Genomic DNA, 17,324 nt, shown 5'->3' with positions numbered 1-17,324 from the left:
GATTTGCATCACGCACTGCTGCTACTTCCCGGAGTGGTCATTTTAGGCGGGGATTTCAATTATCTGCAGAATTCCGCTTTGGATTCATCTTCCAGGGTTCGAAAACAAAATGAACCACGTCCAGGTGCGGCATTAACTGAATGCATGGAAAATCCAAACCTAATAGACAGCAGACGGACAAGATTTAAAAAAAATATATATTTGTGCTTTTCAGCTGAATATAACTCAGCTGCCAGACTTGACTATTTCTTAGTCTCTAGGGAGTTAAATCTGGTTAATTGTACCTACATACAAAACAGCTTCTCAGACCATGCTTTAGTAAAACTTGAATTATCTGGAATCAGGAGCGACAAAAATACCCCTAAATGACATTTAATAGAATACAGCTAGAAGATGAAGATTGGTGCAAGGAAATCCAGAGGGAGATTGAAAGTTGTTTTCAGATAAATAGGGGTACAGCCTTGGTAGAGAATGTCTGGGAGGCTTTTAAAGCCACATTTAGATGCGCTCAAAATACAGCGAGTAAACACCTTGAAATCAAAGTTAAGCATACTAATGAGCAATATTTATGGGATAAAAACAGTAAGAATAAATCTGCTTTAGAGTCAGCTCGTCAGGACATGCAAGATTACTATTATACTAAAGTATATACGGCCAACTCCTCCTATCTTCAGAGAGTTTATGAAGAGAGTGAATTTACCGGTAAATTCTTAGCTTGGCAAATAAAAGACAAACAGGCCCAGAACAGTCCACACGTTGAACAATAATATTACTAAAACCTGCATCACAAATGAAGAGCAAATTCAAAATGCGTTTTTGCAATGTTTACTTGGCATTAAATAAACGGGCGCAGTTTTTAGCGCGTCCATTTCCGATAACCACCTACAGCATTGCATCACCAGTTGTGACCGGTTAGGAGAGGCTGGTTCGATGTGGAACAATTAAATGGGATGTTTAGCAAGGTCAGCAGGGCGTGCAGAGAGAAGCTGGACAAAAGTGGACTACTACAGTTCTAAATTCTTCCTATAGATGCCTACAGATGCTCATCCTATAGATATTCACCCCAGAGGTGGTCATTCATTTCTAAAGATAACTAGGACAGGCCTTACCGCGTCTCTTCGACATCCTTCACTGTCTCAGGCAAGTGCACATTGAGAGTCTCAGGGAGGCAGAAGGCCACCAAGCCGGACACAATGGCCACCGAGCAGAAGACAATCTGTGGCAGGAGATTCCATATGTCACTCAAAAGCATCGTCAGAGGAGCCATGGTAACGCCGATGCGTGCGATGAAGGCAGTGTAACCGATGCCGTTTTGCCTGGAAGAAAACGGTGAAAGAAAGACCTGAAGCGGAGCATGGCTCATTCCTTAATTTGAGCCGGTGGTTTCCGGTGCTCGGCACCGGCACTTATGACATTCTGCCACGTGGTGGCGCTGTTTCTCTAAATTAGAGATGAACATAACAGCTGTTTATAAATTAAATGTACATTAAAATATACTAATATTTGCAACCCAAGCTATTCCTGTCGCTTTAGGTGCTCCGAATAGTCTGAATTTGTACACTCGCTGGTTGTGATGTTTAGGAGTTGTCTTGGTTCTGTCATTTGTGGGCTGGCAGGAGCAATAGGTCATGTGAGCTGAAGTGGCCTGCTGACAAGGGCCCTGGCACTTAAGCTTTAACAAATTAAGCACTGGCATGGTCGATGTCCACTCGGGGAAAGTTGACTTCACACAAGGTTGGAATAGCATTATCACATGAATGCATCTCACACATAATCATCCCTCTTTGTTTTGTGGTTCCTGCAAGGGACTCATTGCGCCCACCTTTCACTGAAACTGCAAAGAAGAAAGTGGTTGGGATCACAAAGACATCACCCATAACTCCCAGGTATCTACTTTTTAAAGACCTAAATATCTTTCTGGGTTCAGATGTCATTCATTGGATTTGTATTAGTAAAATAGTGCAGTATCTAAAAAAAAAAAAAAAAAAACACCACACACACCCATTCACTCACACATACCCACACTCACACACCCACTCTCTCTCTCCCATACACTCACTCTCTCTCTCACACACTCACTCTCTCTCTCACACACACACACACACACGCTCTCACCCACACACTCCCTCTCTCTCTCACCCACACACTCACTCTCACGTTTCTCTGAATCCTTTCACATTTCTCCTTGTCTGCATGTTCACCTGCACATTTTGCTGCACTCTCCCTATCCGTGTCAGGATTGTTTTACTTAAAAATTTGACTGTTTATTAATTTGTCTTCTACTCTGATTTTATGCATGTCTAGGGAAAGGGGTGGGGCCAGAATAACCTGCCAATCACCGGAAGTGAGGTGGAGGAGAAGAGTCCAAACCTCAGTTCAGCTCTACCAGAATCAACATCTCCCATCAGAGAGATGCTCTTGGGATGCAGACCCAGATACTTGCACCTCCTCTGTGTCTCTCCAGATGTGTGGCACCCAGTGCAGGGAGCAGAGGAATAGCTAGGGTCTAGATAGCGTCATCAGAGAGATGCTTTTTGGGATGAAATCCGACATTTTTTTACCTTGTCCATATCTTCACAATATAGACGATACCCTATAGCCAGGTCAAGATTTGTAAGCCTTGTGGCATGTGTTGGGACCTTGACTATCCTGTGTTACCATATTTACAGATTAAACTAGGAGGGGAAAGACTGCACCTTGTCCCAGCACCCTTCTAGGAAAAGGCAATTTAATGATGTACATATATCATGAAGTGATGATGTATGACTAGTGAAGACACCCTCACACTCTAAGTTGACCTGTGTGTGTATGTGCCCGACGAGGTGAGAACTAGGATAAACAACAGCTGGAAAGCAATCATATATATTATTTGTTGTGCTAAGAATGTCTCACTACACATATTTTGGCATACATGTCCTCAAAACATGTTCCTCTTCGTCACACTCCTGATATGTTCTATAAGCTAAAACACTTCTCTTTTAATGTAACAAAACATTTTATCCTGTCTTTTGCCCCAGGAAATAAATACCTGATATTTCACTGTGAATTCCTGTGTGTTTTTCTGACACCACCTGGCAAGTCTTATTGGCAGGTGGATACCTGCAGTGTGAAAATAAATATTATGGATTACACCACACAGTTTAGTGATTATTTGCTCAGAAATACTTAGCATGGATGTGTCAGGTTTGGGGTGTGGCACGAGCCATTTGGTACCTCGCTGACTGGCTCCTGTGTTGGTTTCTGCATTCAGTGTGTACACACTCAATGCCAACTTCTGCAGTTTCACAAAATTCCATTTCAAGATGGCAGTCGTACGCACAGTATGACACAAATTGAGTCAGCAGTGATGTCTTAGTCTCCGCCTATCAGCCTGACCACATTCCAGATATGTTTTTTGCTACTCTTTTAATTTATACTCGGCCTCCAATTTTTGGGTCTACAACTCTGCTTTGTTTCCTATCGGTTCCCTCAGGGTATTTGGCCTGTATTGGGCTTTTGATTCTTTACTTTGAACTATTCGCTGTTTTGTCCAGTAAACCGAAGTTATAGTTACCGGACAAACCGAAAAACCATGAAATTGGCCCTTTACTATTAGCTGAGCACCCCCGCCATGCAAACCATACATTGCACCCCCACCATGCAGTCCATAACTTGAACCCCTGCATGCAGTCCATAACTTGCACCCCCTCCATGCAAACCATAACTCGCATCCCGCCATGCAAACCATAACTTGCACCCCACCATGCAAACCAAAACTTGCACCCCACCATGCAAACTAAAACTCGCACTCCGCCTTGCAAACCCTAACTTGCACTCCTACTATGCAGAACATAACTCACACCCCTGCCATGCAAGCCATAACTTGCACTCCCGCCATGCAGTCCATAACTTGCACTCCCACCATGCAAACCATAACTTTCACTGCTGTCATGCAGTCCATAACTCATACTCCTGCCATGCAAACCATAACTTGCACTCCCACTATGCAGTCCATAACTTGCACCCCCGCAATGCAAACCATAACTTGCACTCCCACCATGCAGTCCATAACTTGCACCCCCGCCATGCAAACCATAACTTTCACTGCTGTCATGCAGTCCATAACTCGCACCCCTGCAATGCAAACCATAACTTGCACTCCCACTCTGCAGTCCATAACTTGCACCCCCGCCATGCAAACCATAACTTGCACCCAGCCATGCAAATCATAACTTGCACCCCGCCATGCAAACCATAACTTTCACACCTGGCATGCAGTCCATAATTTGCACCCCCGCAATGCAGTCCATAACTCGCACCCCTGCTATGCAAACCATAACTTGCACTTTCGCTATGCAGTCCATAACTCACAACCCTGCCATGTAAACCCTAACTTGCACTCCCCCATGCAGTCCATAACTCGGACCCCAGCCATGCAAACCATAACTCGCACCCCCGCCATGAAAACAATAACTTGCACTGCCGCCATGAAAACAATAACTTGCACTGCTGCCATGCAGTCCATCACTTGCAACCTTGCCATGCAGTCCATAATTCACACTCCGACACGCAGCCCATAGCTCACACCCCACCATGCAGTCCATAACTCGCACCACTGCCATGCAAACCATTACTTGCACCCTCGCTATGCAAATAACTTGCACCCCCACCATGCAGTCCATAACTCGCACCCCTGCCATGCAAACCATAAGTAGCACTCCTGCCACGTAGTCCATAACTCACACCCCTGCCATGTAAACCATAACTCGCACTCCCACCATGCAAATCATAACTTGCACCCCCGTCATGCAATCCTTAACTCACACCCTTGCCATGCAATCCTTAACTGTCACACCCGCCAATCAATCCTTAACTCGCACACCCGCCATGCAATCCTTAACCTTTACACCCGCCATACAAACCATAACTTGCTCTGCTCATGGTGCCAACAGCAAAACAGGTTGAAGGGGACTTTCTTTTGGACAGTTGCAGTCAGCTCCAGTGATTAGTGATTTACAAAAATGAGGCTGAGACAGCCAAATCGGACCTATCACTATTAATAAAGTATTTACACTTCGGTGGTGCAACAATCTGGGAAACCAGACTCCCAACTTCCCATGTGGGAACTAAGTTGCACAGAAACAATCAGAAAAGACGATCAGCACCCACAATATATCTGATTCAGTGTATAAGCTGCACAGTCAAACACAATTGTTATATATGGCACAGGCACCTTTTCAATTTTTCATCACAATTTCCTTCATTTATGTCTTTTGTAAAGTTCTCTGTAGCCAACGCGTTTCATCCCTTAACTGAGATTTCTTCAGGGCTTGGAGTATGGTACAATTTAGTCAAAATACAGACATTCCTTTCTGCAGCAAAGACACATAGCATTTCACTTTAGACCAAAGGTAGAGGCTGAGTTACAGAAATTGGAGAAAGTAGACATCATTGAGAAGGTAGAGGGCACCACTCCATGGATGTCATCCATAGTTGTCATCAGGAAGCCTAAGCAGCCTGGTGAGGTGAGGCTGAGTGTTGCAACGCGGCTACCAAATGTTGCCATTACGAGAGGATGCACCTTACTCCCACGGTAGACAAACTAGTCGGTGAGTTGAGCAATGGTTCTCTAAGATGGACTTCCCCTACGACTACCACCAAATCCTGCTATACCCCGACTCACGCTACATTACCACGTTCTCCACGCACATGGGCCTTCACTGTTACTAACTGCTACTAACGGCTACATTTCAGCATATGCGGTGCTGCTGAAATATTCAAAAGTGTGATCCAGAAAGTACTATTGGGCCTGGAGGTGTTCATCAACATGAGTGATGACATTTTGGTGTATGTAGGCAACAACTATAGAAGAAAACTGTGCCTACCTGAAGAGTGTGTTGCAAAGGCTGCATAAGAGATGTCTAATGTTGTCTAAGGAAAAGTGTCTTCATGCAAACACAGATTATTGTGTGGTGTGCAGAAGATAGTTTGTTGTAGACTAAATAGTGTTTATGTTTTGTTTGGATTGTTGTGTTTGGGGAGGAATGTAATGTCCAAGTATACTTCTGGAGTGATGGAAGTGTACCACTGGGCGGAGGAAATTGTTGTTTACACCTCTGACAACAGGGTTTAATGGTTTGGTTCAGCAATAACGTCAGGCTGAGAATAAATCATCCACGCCAATTCCAGGGTGGAACTTCATACCTGTAATGTGATGTATCTCCTGTTACTGCTGTGCTCAACCTCGCCCTGCCGAAAAGACCTCAACGAACTGGGGCCATTGCCCGGAAGCCAGAGCCAATAATGTTGTGGTTTATTGTATTGCACACTTGTATAGCGCTGACTGTCACCCTACTGGTATCCTAGCGCTTTCAACCTAGACTGATGGAGTCAACAGAAGCAGGCCTGAGTATTAGCAAGGAGCATTACTCTCATTCCTGGGAAATAGCCAGGTCTTCAGACTCTTTCTGAAACCTAACCAAGAGTTGGCTTGTCTGATGCTGTGGGGTAGCTCGTTCCAGAGGTGTGATGCTGCTGTGCCAAAGGCCCTACCTCCCCTCCTGGATTTCTTAAATCTGATAGTTATTGCCAGATTTATGCTACAAGATCGAAGGTGTCTAGTAGGCTTGTACCAGGTGAATTTCTCCTACATGGATAGAGGGCCTGTGCTATGCAACGCCCTATATACCATACATAGGGACTTAAAGCTAACTCTATCCCTAATGGGCAGCCAATGGAGATCTCTCAGAGCCATGCTGGTGGAGGACCTGCGCTGCCTATTAAGTGCCAGCTTAGCTGCTATAGACTGGACTCTTTGCAGCCCCTGCAAAATGTATTGTGGAGCACCCAAATACAAGGAGTTGCAATAGTCCAGTCTGCACAGAATTATGCTCCTCACCACCAGGGGTCTAGCCTCACTGAGTAGAAGTGGTAAAATCTGCCGGAGCACTTTTAGCAAGGCAAAGCACACTGATTGTTTTATTAGCCTGTGACAGCATTTGAAGATCTTAATCAACCAAGACACCCAGGTTGCGTACGGTTTTGACTGGGACCAGGGGGTCATCCTCCGGGGTGAGTCTAAACTCACACGGTAGGAGCTGTGACATTCTGGCAGCAGAGCAATATACCAGCTCAGTTTTTCCTCCATTAAGCTGCAGAGAATTTGCTTTAAGCCAGCCAGAAACCCGACGTGTGCATTCCTGGAAGGTGTCCATAGACACCGCATGCTTCCCTCCCAGGGAAAACACCAGTTGGGTGTCGTCGGCATAGTTGACCAGATCAATCCCATATGATTTTATAATGGGAATCAAAGGGCGTAGATATATATTGAAGAGGATGGGGCTTATTGCCGAGCCATGAGGCACTCCGTGACATACCGAAGACTTGGGAGAGGCAAATGGTGTCATGGTTACAACCTGTTGTCTTTCTGACAAGTACGATTGCATCCAATTTCAGGGCACGACCTTTCACACCCAGTCTCTCCATCCTTCCTATCAGCACTGCGTGGCTTATTGTGTCGAATGTGGCCGACATATCCAGTAGCACTAACACCGAAGAGTTACCATTGTCGGCTCGCATTCGCAGATTATCCAACGCGGTTGCCAAAGCAGTTTCCGTCCCATGACCTGGGCGGAAGCCAAACTGATCCCTGTCCAATAAATGGTTATCTTCAAGATAACTCGACAGGGACTTGCTAACAACCTTTTCCAGGATTTTTATGGGATAAGGCAGGAGAGATATAGGCCTAAAACTAGCTGGGTTTGTTGGGTCCAAAGAAGGTTTCTTTAGCAGGGGAGTTACCACTGCCTGCTTCCATACCTCTGGGACTACTCCTTCTTCCAGAGATTAAAAAATCATAAATCCAAAATGAGAATGTTTATTTCAAGAGAGACATTTGAGATTCCCTAAGTACGAGCTCCTCATTTCCTAACAATCCTTTATTTAGGGCAATTGGGAGGCTGCATGGGTTGGGCCAAAGTTGCAGTGTCCACTTCCTGATCAGCAGTAGATGGTTGCTAAGCAGCACAGGGGCAGATCCTTCCAATCCACCAAAACGAATTCAATCTTTTGTTGAGGGAGCTGCACTCATCCTGTCATGAAACTGGATTTAAAAATTTGGAACAAGACTTGTTATAGGGCTCTAAGAAGTGAGATGAAGGCTTGTTATCAGGCTCTGAGGAGTGAGAAGAAGGTATGTGATCAGGCCCTAAGGAGTGAGAACAAGGTGTGTTATCATTCTTTGAAGAGTGAGCAGAAGTCCTGTGATCAGGCCCTGAGAAGTGAGAACAAGACTTGTTATCGGCCTTTGAGAAGTGAGAACAAGACTTGTTATCGGGCTCTGAGGAGTGAGAAGAACGCTTGTTATCGCACTCTGAGGAGCGAGAAGAAGGGATGTGATCAGGCCCAGAGGAGTGAGAACAAGGTTTATCGTTCTTTGACAAGTGATCAGAAGGCTTGTTATCGGGCTCTGAGTAGTGAGAAGAAGGCTAATCGGGCTCTGAGGAGTGAGAACAAGGCTTGTTATCCGGCTCTGAGGAGTGAGAACAAGGCTTATCGGGGTCTGAGGAGTGCGAACAATGCTTGTTATCAGGCTCTGAGGAGTGAGAAGAAGGCTTGTTATCAGGAATGAGGAGCGAAAAGGCGGCTTATTAATGGGTTCTGAGGAGTGAGAAGAAGTCCTGTTATTGGGTTCAGAGGAGTGAGAAGTCCTGTTATCGGGCTCTGAGGAGTGAGAAGAACGCTTGTTATCGCACTCTGAGGAGCGAGAAGAAGGGATGTGATCAGGCCCAGAGGAGTGAGAACAAGGTTTATCGTTCTTTGACAAGTGATCAGAAGGCTTGTTATCGGGCTCTGAGTAGTGAGAAGAAGGCTAATCGGGCTCTGAGGAGTGAGAACAAGGCTTGTTATCCGGCTCTGAGGAGTGAGAACAAGGCTTATCGGGGTCTGAGGAGTGCGAACAATGCTTGTTATCAGGCTCTGAGGAGTGAGAAGAAGGCTTGTTATCAGGAATGAGGAGCGAAAAGGCGGCTTATTAATGGGTTCTGAGGAGTGAGAAGAAGTCCTGTTATTGGGTTCAGAGGAGTGAGAAGTCCTGTTATCGGGCTCTGAGGAGTGAGGAGAAGGAATGCGATCAGGATCTGATGAGTGAGAAGAAGGCTTGTTATCACAAGTCCTGTTATCGTTCTTTGAGGAGGGAGAAGAAGGCTTGTTATTGGGCTCTGAGGAGTGAGAAGAAGGCTAGTTATCTGGCTCTGAGGAGTGAGAAGAAGTCCCGTTATCAGGCTCTGAGGAGTGAGAAGGCGGCTTGTTATCAGGAATGAGGAGCAAAAAGGCGACTTGTTAACGGGTCTGAGGAGTGAGAAAAAGACTTGTAATTGGGATCTGAAGAGTGAAAACAAGTCCTGTTATCGGGCTCTGAGGAGTGAGAACATGGCTTGTTATCGGGCTCTGAGGAGTGAGAAGAAGTCCTGTTATCGGGCTCTGAGGAGTGAGAACATGGCTTGTTATCGGACTCTGAGGAGTGAGAACATGGCTTGTTATCGGACTCTGAGGAGTGAGAAGAAGTCCTGTTATCGGGCTCTGAGGAGTGAGAACATGGCTTGTTATCGGGCTCTGAGGAGTGAGAACATGGCTTGTTATCGGGCTCTGAGGAGTGAGAAGAAGTCCTGTTATCGGGCTCTGAGGAGTGAGAACATGGCTTGTTATCGGACTCTGAGGAGTGAGAACATGGCTTGTTATCGGACTCTGAGGAGTGAGAAGAAGTCCTGTTATCGGGCTCTGAGGAGTGAGGAGAAGTCCTGTTCTCGGGCTCTGAGGAGTGAGGAGAAGTCCTGTTATCGGGCTCTGAGGAGTGAGGAGAAGTCCTGTTGTCGGGCTCTGAGGAGTGAGAAAAAGTCCTGTTATCGGGCTCTGAGGAGTGAGGAGAAGTCCTGTTATCGGGCTCTGAGGAGTGAGGAGAAGTCCTGTTATCTGGCTCTGAGCAGCGAGAAGAAGGAATGTGATCAGGCCCTGAGGAGTGGAGAACAAGGTTTGTTTTCCTTCTTTGATGAGTGATAATAAGGCTTGTTATCGAGCTCTGAGGAGTGAGAAGAAGGCTTGTTATCAGGAATGAGGAGCGAAAAGGCGACTTGTTAACAGGGTCTGAGGAGTGAGAAATGAATAGTAATCAGGATCTGAAAAGTGAAAACAAGTCCTGTTATCGGGCTCTGAGGATTGAGAACAAGGTTTGTTATTGGGCTCCTAGGACTGAGGAGAGATCCTGTTATCGTTCTTTGAGGAGTGGGAAGAAGTTCTGTTATTGGGCTCTGGGCAGTTAGAAGGCGGCTTGTTTTCGGGCTCTGAGAAGTGAGAAGGTTTGTTTTCGGGCTCTGATGAGTGAGAAGGTTTGTTATCGCACTCTGAGGAGCGAGAAGAAGGCTTGTTACCGCACTCTGAGGAACGAGAAGAAGGCATGTGATCAGACCCAGAGGAGTGAGGGCTTGTTTTTGGTCTCTCTAAATGAGAAGAACAAATGTTTTAACGCTTTCATTTGAATTGTCACCTGATTCCTGGGAGACGGTGGCTTCTGCAACAAATCGATGCCCAGTTTGTCCTAAAAAAAAACATTTTAAAAAGCCACTGAACTGACCTTTGCCTCACAAACCCTCAAATATATAATATAATCTATTGGATTCAGACTGGACGTGTTGGACAGTTCACCTCTTTCATTCTTTTGTTTGAATGTTGGTCTAATTGGCTACATTAAAGGTTTTTGTACTTCAAACATGAATATTTTATTCTAAAGGTGGCACATCAGTCCAGAAAACAGAGAAGATGTTTCTGCTGTTTAACTTTGGCTGGTTTAAAGTGATGTATTTTGATAGTTTTGGTGCTGTAAGTAAGGTTCTTGGAGTGCTGATGTTACAGGCACCCCAATATACTTGACATTTATACCTACATTTTCTACAGTTAACTTTAAGAGTCCAGTCTGCTGAGATGCATTGCTTTTAGGAAATTGATGCTGGCCTGCTGTATTTAATACATCATGCCAATTCCACAAGATCGAGGATTTGGGATTTCCCAATCTAAATTGCATCTCCTTGTTTCCTGTGAGAGCCGCTTTAGGGGTTGTGGTCGCCTACTTTATCCATCGTAAATGTCAGAAGCCTGGCACATGCTTACCTGAGGACGGTGGGGTAGAGCTCGGCAGTGTACAGCATGGCAGACGTGAAGGAGGCTTCAGACATACCTTTTCCTATAATGGCAATGGTTGTTCGCAACGGGCCAAGAGCTGCAGTTGGTGAAAACAAAGACAGAGACCACAAGAATTATGAAGATGATGGTTGCAAACATGAGTTGAATCCTAATTACAAAGCTAACTATTGAGCGAAGCTTGGGACCCGATGTAGAGTGTGGTGAACGGGTTACTCCATCACAAACCTGACGGATATCCTTATTGCAAGCTACATAGGATATAATGCACTTGTAATGAGGTAGTCGGTATATCTAACATGTTAGTGATGGAGTAACCTGTCCATCAAACTCATGCACAAAATGTTCCATATAAACTTATTCTCAGCACATGACGTTTCTTTTCTTTGTTCACATTTAAAGAATGTCTTTCCACGCTGGCCTCTGTGATTGGTCCTGTGGCACCGGCTCCACAGCCAGATCGGATCATCTGATCTGCAGTGTTCCTTTTTAAATTAACTCTACAGTCCTGGAGAAGTCCCGACTCTTTGCCAAAACTCTAAATAAATGTGAGTTGAAGTGAAGACACTGAAAAATGATCACGTTTAACATTATTCTAAGTCACGTATGCATTTTTGATAATACGTGCAGTCCAGTTATAGTATGTCAGGATTGGAAGGGACGTTGCAAACCATCAATTCAAGGGTCAACCCACAGAATTGTAATATATATATATATATATATATATATATATGTATGTATGTATGTATGTATAGAGGGAGAGATCATATTTGTTTTATAATAGCAGTCATTTTTCAATATGAATACAATAAGAGCTATGAATCTAAACCAACCCCTTGTATGCTGCTCATTCCTACATACAACATCATAATATACATCAACATTGCTAGTTATATTTCGTATGTTGTGACCGAAAAAAATCATACTTAACTTCACTGCAGTCAAAGGATATGTGACTTGACCCGGATATAAAAGCTGCAGTAACACCGATTGTAGACATGAAGCGGTGCAGCATCACGGATCTGGACTAGGCCTCATCACAGCAGTTGTTGTAACGAGAACGTGGGCCTCTCTCACCTTGATATGACAGTTCATACATGTCACAGTCTACATGCCATTTGTGATATGATGTGAGATAGTGAACATGGAATGAGGGGAGGTATTGTTATGCAGCTCATCATAACTTGTACATTTCAAGAGTTTTGCGGTTTTGGATTCTAACCACAATTACCCTTCTGATGTTTTTGGGGGAATTTCCCAGTTATTTTACTATTGGGAAATTACTTAGCACCTTTTCTTACTATTCCCTAAGAAATTATTTTAGTGTATGCTTTGCTTTTGTTCTCCCCCACTGGATCTTAAATAGATTCACATCCTTGAATCATTCCCTCTCATCGAGCTGTGAATCCCACAGTAACTTTGAAGGAGCTCTACTAGCGAATTACATTGAAAAACCAGTATGGTGCAGTGTCGCTTCAGTAGCACAGTCACCTCATTGGAAATGACCTAAATACCAGCCAATGAGGTGAGACTGCTGATTATATTTTTTTGAAAAGGGGTTGTTTGTGGGTGACCCCTATCCTAGTGGCATCTATTGCCTCTGTCCTCTCCAGAAAATAAAGGAGTGCAACATGTGTCTGAAATATTCAGCACAGATGTGGAATGGCCATGAAGGATCATTTTTTATTCAAAAGCACAAGGCAAACGACCAGCCATCATCTGAGGAGGAATCAGCCCACAGCTCTGGTCATGAAAGTAGGAAACCTATGAAGTGGCCTCTAGTTGGGAAGAAACTTCTTCAACAATCAGTGTCTGAAGAACATCTTCTACTTTAGAAAAGCCCCTCATCCTGGTAGAGCCTTTAAGAACTGCAATAAGAAGCCAGATAGGCACAAGTCCTCTTCCGAGCTGCACACCAGAGAGAAAAGTACCTCAAAACCGTCTTTGATGGCGCTATCAACGATGCCCACAGAGACGTCATCATTGCTTCATTACTATCAGCCTTCTAGACAGAGGACCAGCATTCACCATCAACATCATCAGGGGTATGGCCAAACCAACAATGGCAACCCCATTGTTGACAAACAGTTTCTATCGACACTCCCAATACCGGCACCACTTGATTGCAACAAAGAACATAATAGTCAGGTAGCAGACAAAGGGGCCTTGGCTCCTGCAGACACTTTCCCAAGCAAGATTCCTTCACAGTTACCTGCCAAGTTCCTGGACACTGAAGGAGAATCGCAGAATGAGTGGCCTTTAGAACAGGCAAGAACACAACCCAGCTGAATGCCAAGTGTCAGGATGATGATGATGAAGATGAAGGGCGGTATTATTGTACGCATCACGAAGCATGCAGATACAACAAGAGTGTGAAGACTATTATTGGAGGATCTGCCAAGCAAATTATGATAGGCAGTGCGACGAATATTAAGAGGTCACTCACTACCAACAGCAGCCAATAGTTAGAGTGCCTGTTGATATGATTGACGACTTGCATCAGATGATGCCAGGCTACTATAAGATTCCTTCCAATACCATCTTACACAGAGGTTGCACCTCCACCACCCCCTTTCCTGAAAGACTTTTAAGTACAGATTCCTTACCCTAGAATAGTCCCCAGGTGTCAGACTGGATCCGGAAAATCTTTAGCAGTACCTCCTTTTACCTGTACATGGTGGCCTCGGCTCTGTGTCGATGTTGTCCATGCCGCATATGACGTGTGTGGTGCCTTTATAGGCTCCACCCCAGTGAGCTGGCATCAGCTCCTTTGTTTTCGCACCAACAGCTGCGGTTCTGGAGAGCTATATAGGTCACTTTTTTACCACCTTTTTCTCAACTTTTGTCAAGATGCTTTTTACAATTACTTGGGACATGTTCCCAACAAAACCTGTGTGTTTTAAACCTTCCGATAACTGTTACAGAGAAATGTCTGTGATTGATCCCCATTTGGTTGTCTTTGGTACTTGGGGTTGAGTCATGACTCCAAGTGTTGCTCCTACTGCCTGTCGATGTGCTCGAAGGCTGTTCATGAACAAGAGATGAAGCTCTTCACGGCATCGGAAGACACCGCATCACTCCCAGGTTCTTGGAAGCTCTCGGTAACACAGACAATCCAGAGCCCATACCCGGAGCAGTTCCAGCAACCCGTTGTCCTCAAACTCAAATTCATGGTCAATAAGACAAAGAAAAACAAGCTTTGGAGCATCGTTTGACTTCACCGTGACCCTCCAAGTCCCTGGATGGGTTTGGGAGCGTTGTTGTCCCTCTAGAGCCCGCTCTCTCACTCCTCCTGTGGAGCTGGTGCCGAAACCGACTCTGCGTTTCCCGGAGTTTTATGAGGCTATGTCCCTCATCTTTGGGCAACCGACTCCAACGGGTGTGCCTCCCAGCCCCAAAGAGCCGTGAGTGTCCCACAAAAGCCTTGTTGCTCAGACACTGTACTCCTGTCCTTTGGCAGGCCAGAGTTTGGAATGGAGTTTGGGAGTGATGACGCTGATTACAGGGCCTTTGATCCTGCTGATGACATTGTCCAGTCTTTCCATGAACAGAACTGGAATGAAGAGTTGGGAGACGCAAGCGGGCTGAGCACCTCACAGGACTCTGGCCCCCTCAGGAGAGGGCATCCTTTGCGATGGTGGCGAGGAGAACAGCTGAGGTCCTTGAGCTCCAGTTTCCTGCAGTGGAAGTTCAAACTAATGTTTTAACTGAGGTGCTACAGCTGGGGCAAACCATCACGGAGTGCCTGTTCCTATTTAACGAAGCACTCACGGATGTTCAGTAGGGGGCTTGGTCCAAATCCTGTTCAGAGGTTCCGGTCAACTGAGAAATTACCTGTTGCCATTAACCTGTGTCAGAGTACCCTGCATTCCTCATCGAATACCACACCCCTGAGAGTCTGGTGGTGCCGGCTTAATCAGCCATGATTAACTCAAGTCTATTCCCACCACTCCCCAGGACAGGGAGTCAACGAGATTGAAGAATTTTGGTAAGTGAATTTTCTCCTCCACTAGTCTGGCCTTGTAGTTGTTGAGCACAGCATGTCTATTGGGCCGATACACCCATGCATTTTCTGTTTTCTTGGTGCGGGTTCGCCTGTTCAGCCACAAAACAGATATTGCTCTGGAGCGCTTTAAAGACAGCACCGTCACGGCTCAACGTTTGGACCCGTCACTGTCTTGCTTATATCACACTCTTCTTTTTGCCCTTTCCGTGGCTACGGTAGAGGGTTTCAGTCTTGTTTGCAATAACAGCCATACCTACAGGGCCAGCAGGCTTCCCAGCCTTTTTGTGACTGTGGTTAAGGTTCCCACAAATCATCCACCCCACCAGCTGCTGCACCCTTCAAGTCTCTTTTGTGCTTCCTCTGAAACACAACGCCATGCGGTAGGAGGCAGGATTTGGCACTTTTTGCCTGAGTGGCAAGCTGTCACCTTAGACGACTGGGTACTACAGATTGCTTGGCAGGGTTACACTCTTCCATTCCTAGAAACCCCACCACCTATGCCAGAATCTATACAAGGGCTGATGGACGACCACCTGACTCTGTTACATCAAGAGGTGCAGGCTCTTTTGGCCAAAGAAGTCATTGAGAGTGTGCTAATGCCAGATGTAGGCGGTGTTTGCTAATTCTGCTACTCTCTGGTGCTGAAAAAGGACAGAGGCCTCTACCCTATCACCCTCTCAATGCCTTCCTGAGGAAGAACATGTACAAGATGCTCTCCTATACCCAGGTTCTGTCTGCCCTAAACCCTGAATGGTAGTAATGAACTTGCAGAACGCTTACTTTCATACTCCCGTCTTGCAGGCCCACAAACATTACCTGTGGTTCACGGTAGGCCAAGTACATTTCCATTTCACTGTGCTCCCCTTTGGCCTGACCAGCGCCCCTGAGTGTTCAGAAAAGTGATGGTGGGGGCTGCAGCTCATCTTCAGAGGTCAAGGATCCCAGTCTTCCCCCTACCTCGACAACTGGATCCTGAAGAGGAGCTCACCACAGGCAGTCATCACCCACCTCCAGACTACGACAAACATTCATTGGGGTTCACTATCAACGTGCCAAAGTCACACCTGACTCCTTAAATACTCCCTTTCATCAGAGCCATTCTGGACATGGTACGGTTTTCCGTCTACTCTGGATCAGCGAGGCAGGACATTCGGGCTCTGATCCTAATGTTTTGGTCTCTGTTCTGGACTTTGGTGAGACTGACTGAGGCTGCTGAGTCTGATGGCCTCCTGCATCCTGCTGATGAAGCACAGCAGATGGCATATGCAGACTCTGCAGCCTCTCCCTAACCCTTCCAGGGCTGACCGTGATGAACGATGAATAGGGCTAACCACCTGGGAGAGGTAGGGGTCAGAACTCTGGTCTCCGATGAAGGCCTAGCTCCACATCAACCTGTTGGATCTGAGGGCCATCTGCTTAGCATTAAAAACCTTCCTCCCAATCATCAAAGGGAAGCTGGTTCATGTGTACATGGACAATTCCATTGCCATGTGGTAATGCAACAAGCAGGGTGGGGTGGGATCGAGGACCGTGCCAGGAGGTCCAGTGCATCTGGAATATCGAGACAACTTCTGGTTCGTACAACGAATGGTGGAATCTCTGAAAGCCAAGATGTACAAACTTAGCTGCCAATGACTGGTGGACCAAGAATGGTGTCTACACCCGGAGGTGGAGCAAGGTCTCTTCCAAGAATGGGAAGAACCATGACTCGATCGATTTGCTACAGCCAAGAACCTGCACGGTCAGTACTTCTGCTCGTTGGTTTCCAAAGCCGCTTTCACTTGGAGACACATTCCACTTGGAGTGGAACTCAGGATTCCTTTATGCCTTCTTGCCGATACCACTCCTGCCCCGAGTTGTTAAGAAGATATGACCGATCGGGCCCAACTCATCTAGTGTTCCTGACTAGGCATAACAAGTATCTTATCCCAGACTCCTGGACATGAGCATCTGTCCTCCGATGAGGTTGCTTCTTTGGGACGATCTCCTGTCGCAGCAGCAGGACAAGGTTCTGCATCCAAACATGTGTGCCCTCCACCTTCATGCTTGGAGACGGAGTGTTTTCAATAATCCTTCAAAGACTGTCATTCTGGGAGCCAGAAATTTGTGTACGCCTGCCATTGGAACATGCTTGTGGCATGGCGTTCAG

General features: G+C 45.9%; 1 protein-coding gene across 2 annotated transcripts in view; it reads right to left on the bottom strand.

Annotated features, from left to right (window-relative positions):
* The window catches only part of LOC146813671 (solute carrier family 22 member 7-like), a 482,730-nt gene that overhangs the window by 16,322 nt on the left and 449,084 nt on the right, over positions 1-17,324 (bottom strand). Inside the window, exons 9-10 of one of the 2 annotated variants that reach the window (XM_085610167.1) lie at positions 11,140-11,248; positions 1,110-1,316 (exon numbers count right to left, since the gene is read on the bottom strand). In XM_085610167.1, the coding sequence (XP_085466293.1) occupies positions 1,110-1,316; positions 11,140-11,248 (316 nt within the window). The remainder of the gene's footprint in view (positions 1-1,109; positions 1,317-11,139; positions 11,249-17,324) is intronic. The other variant, XM_085610168.1, reaches the window with a different exon arrangement.

The sequence above is a fragment of the Triturus cristatus genome, chromosome 6 (genome assembly GCF_964204655.1).
Source record: "Triturus cristatus chromosome 6, aTriCri1.1, whole genome shotgun sequence".
NCBI classification, from domain to species: Eukaryota; Metazoa; Chordata; class Amphibia; order Caudata; family Salamandridae; genus Triturus; species Triturus cristatus.
Note: the sequence above shows the minus strand (reverse complement) of the source record. Positions and strands in the feature narration are given on the sequence as shown.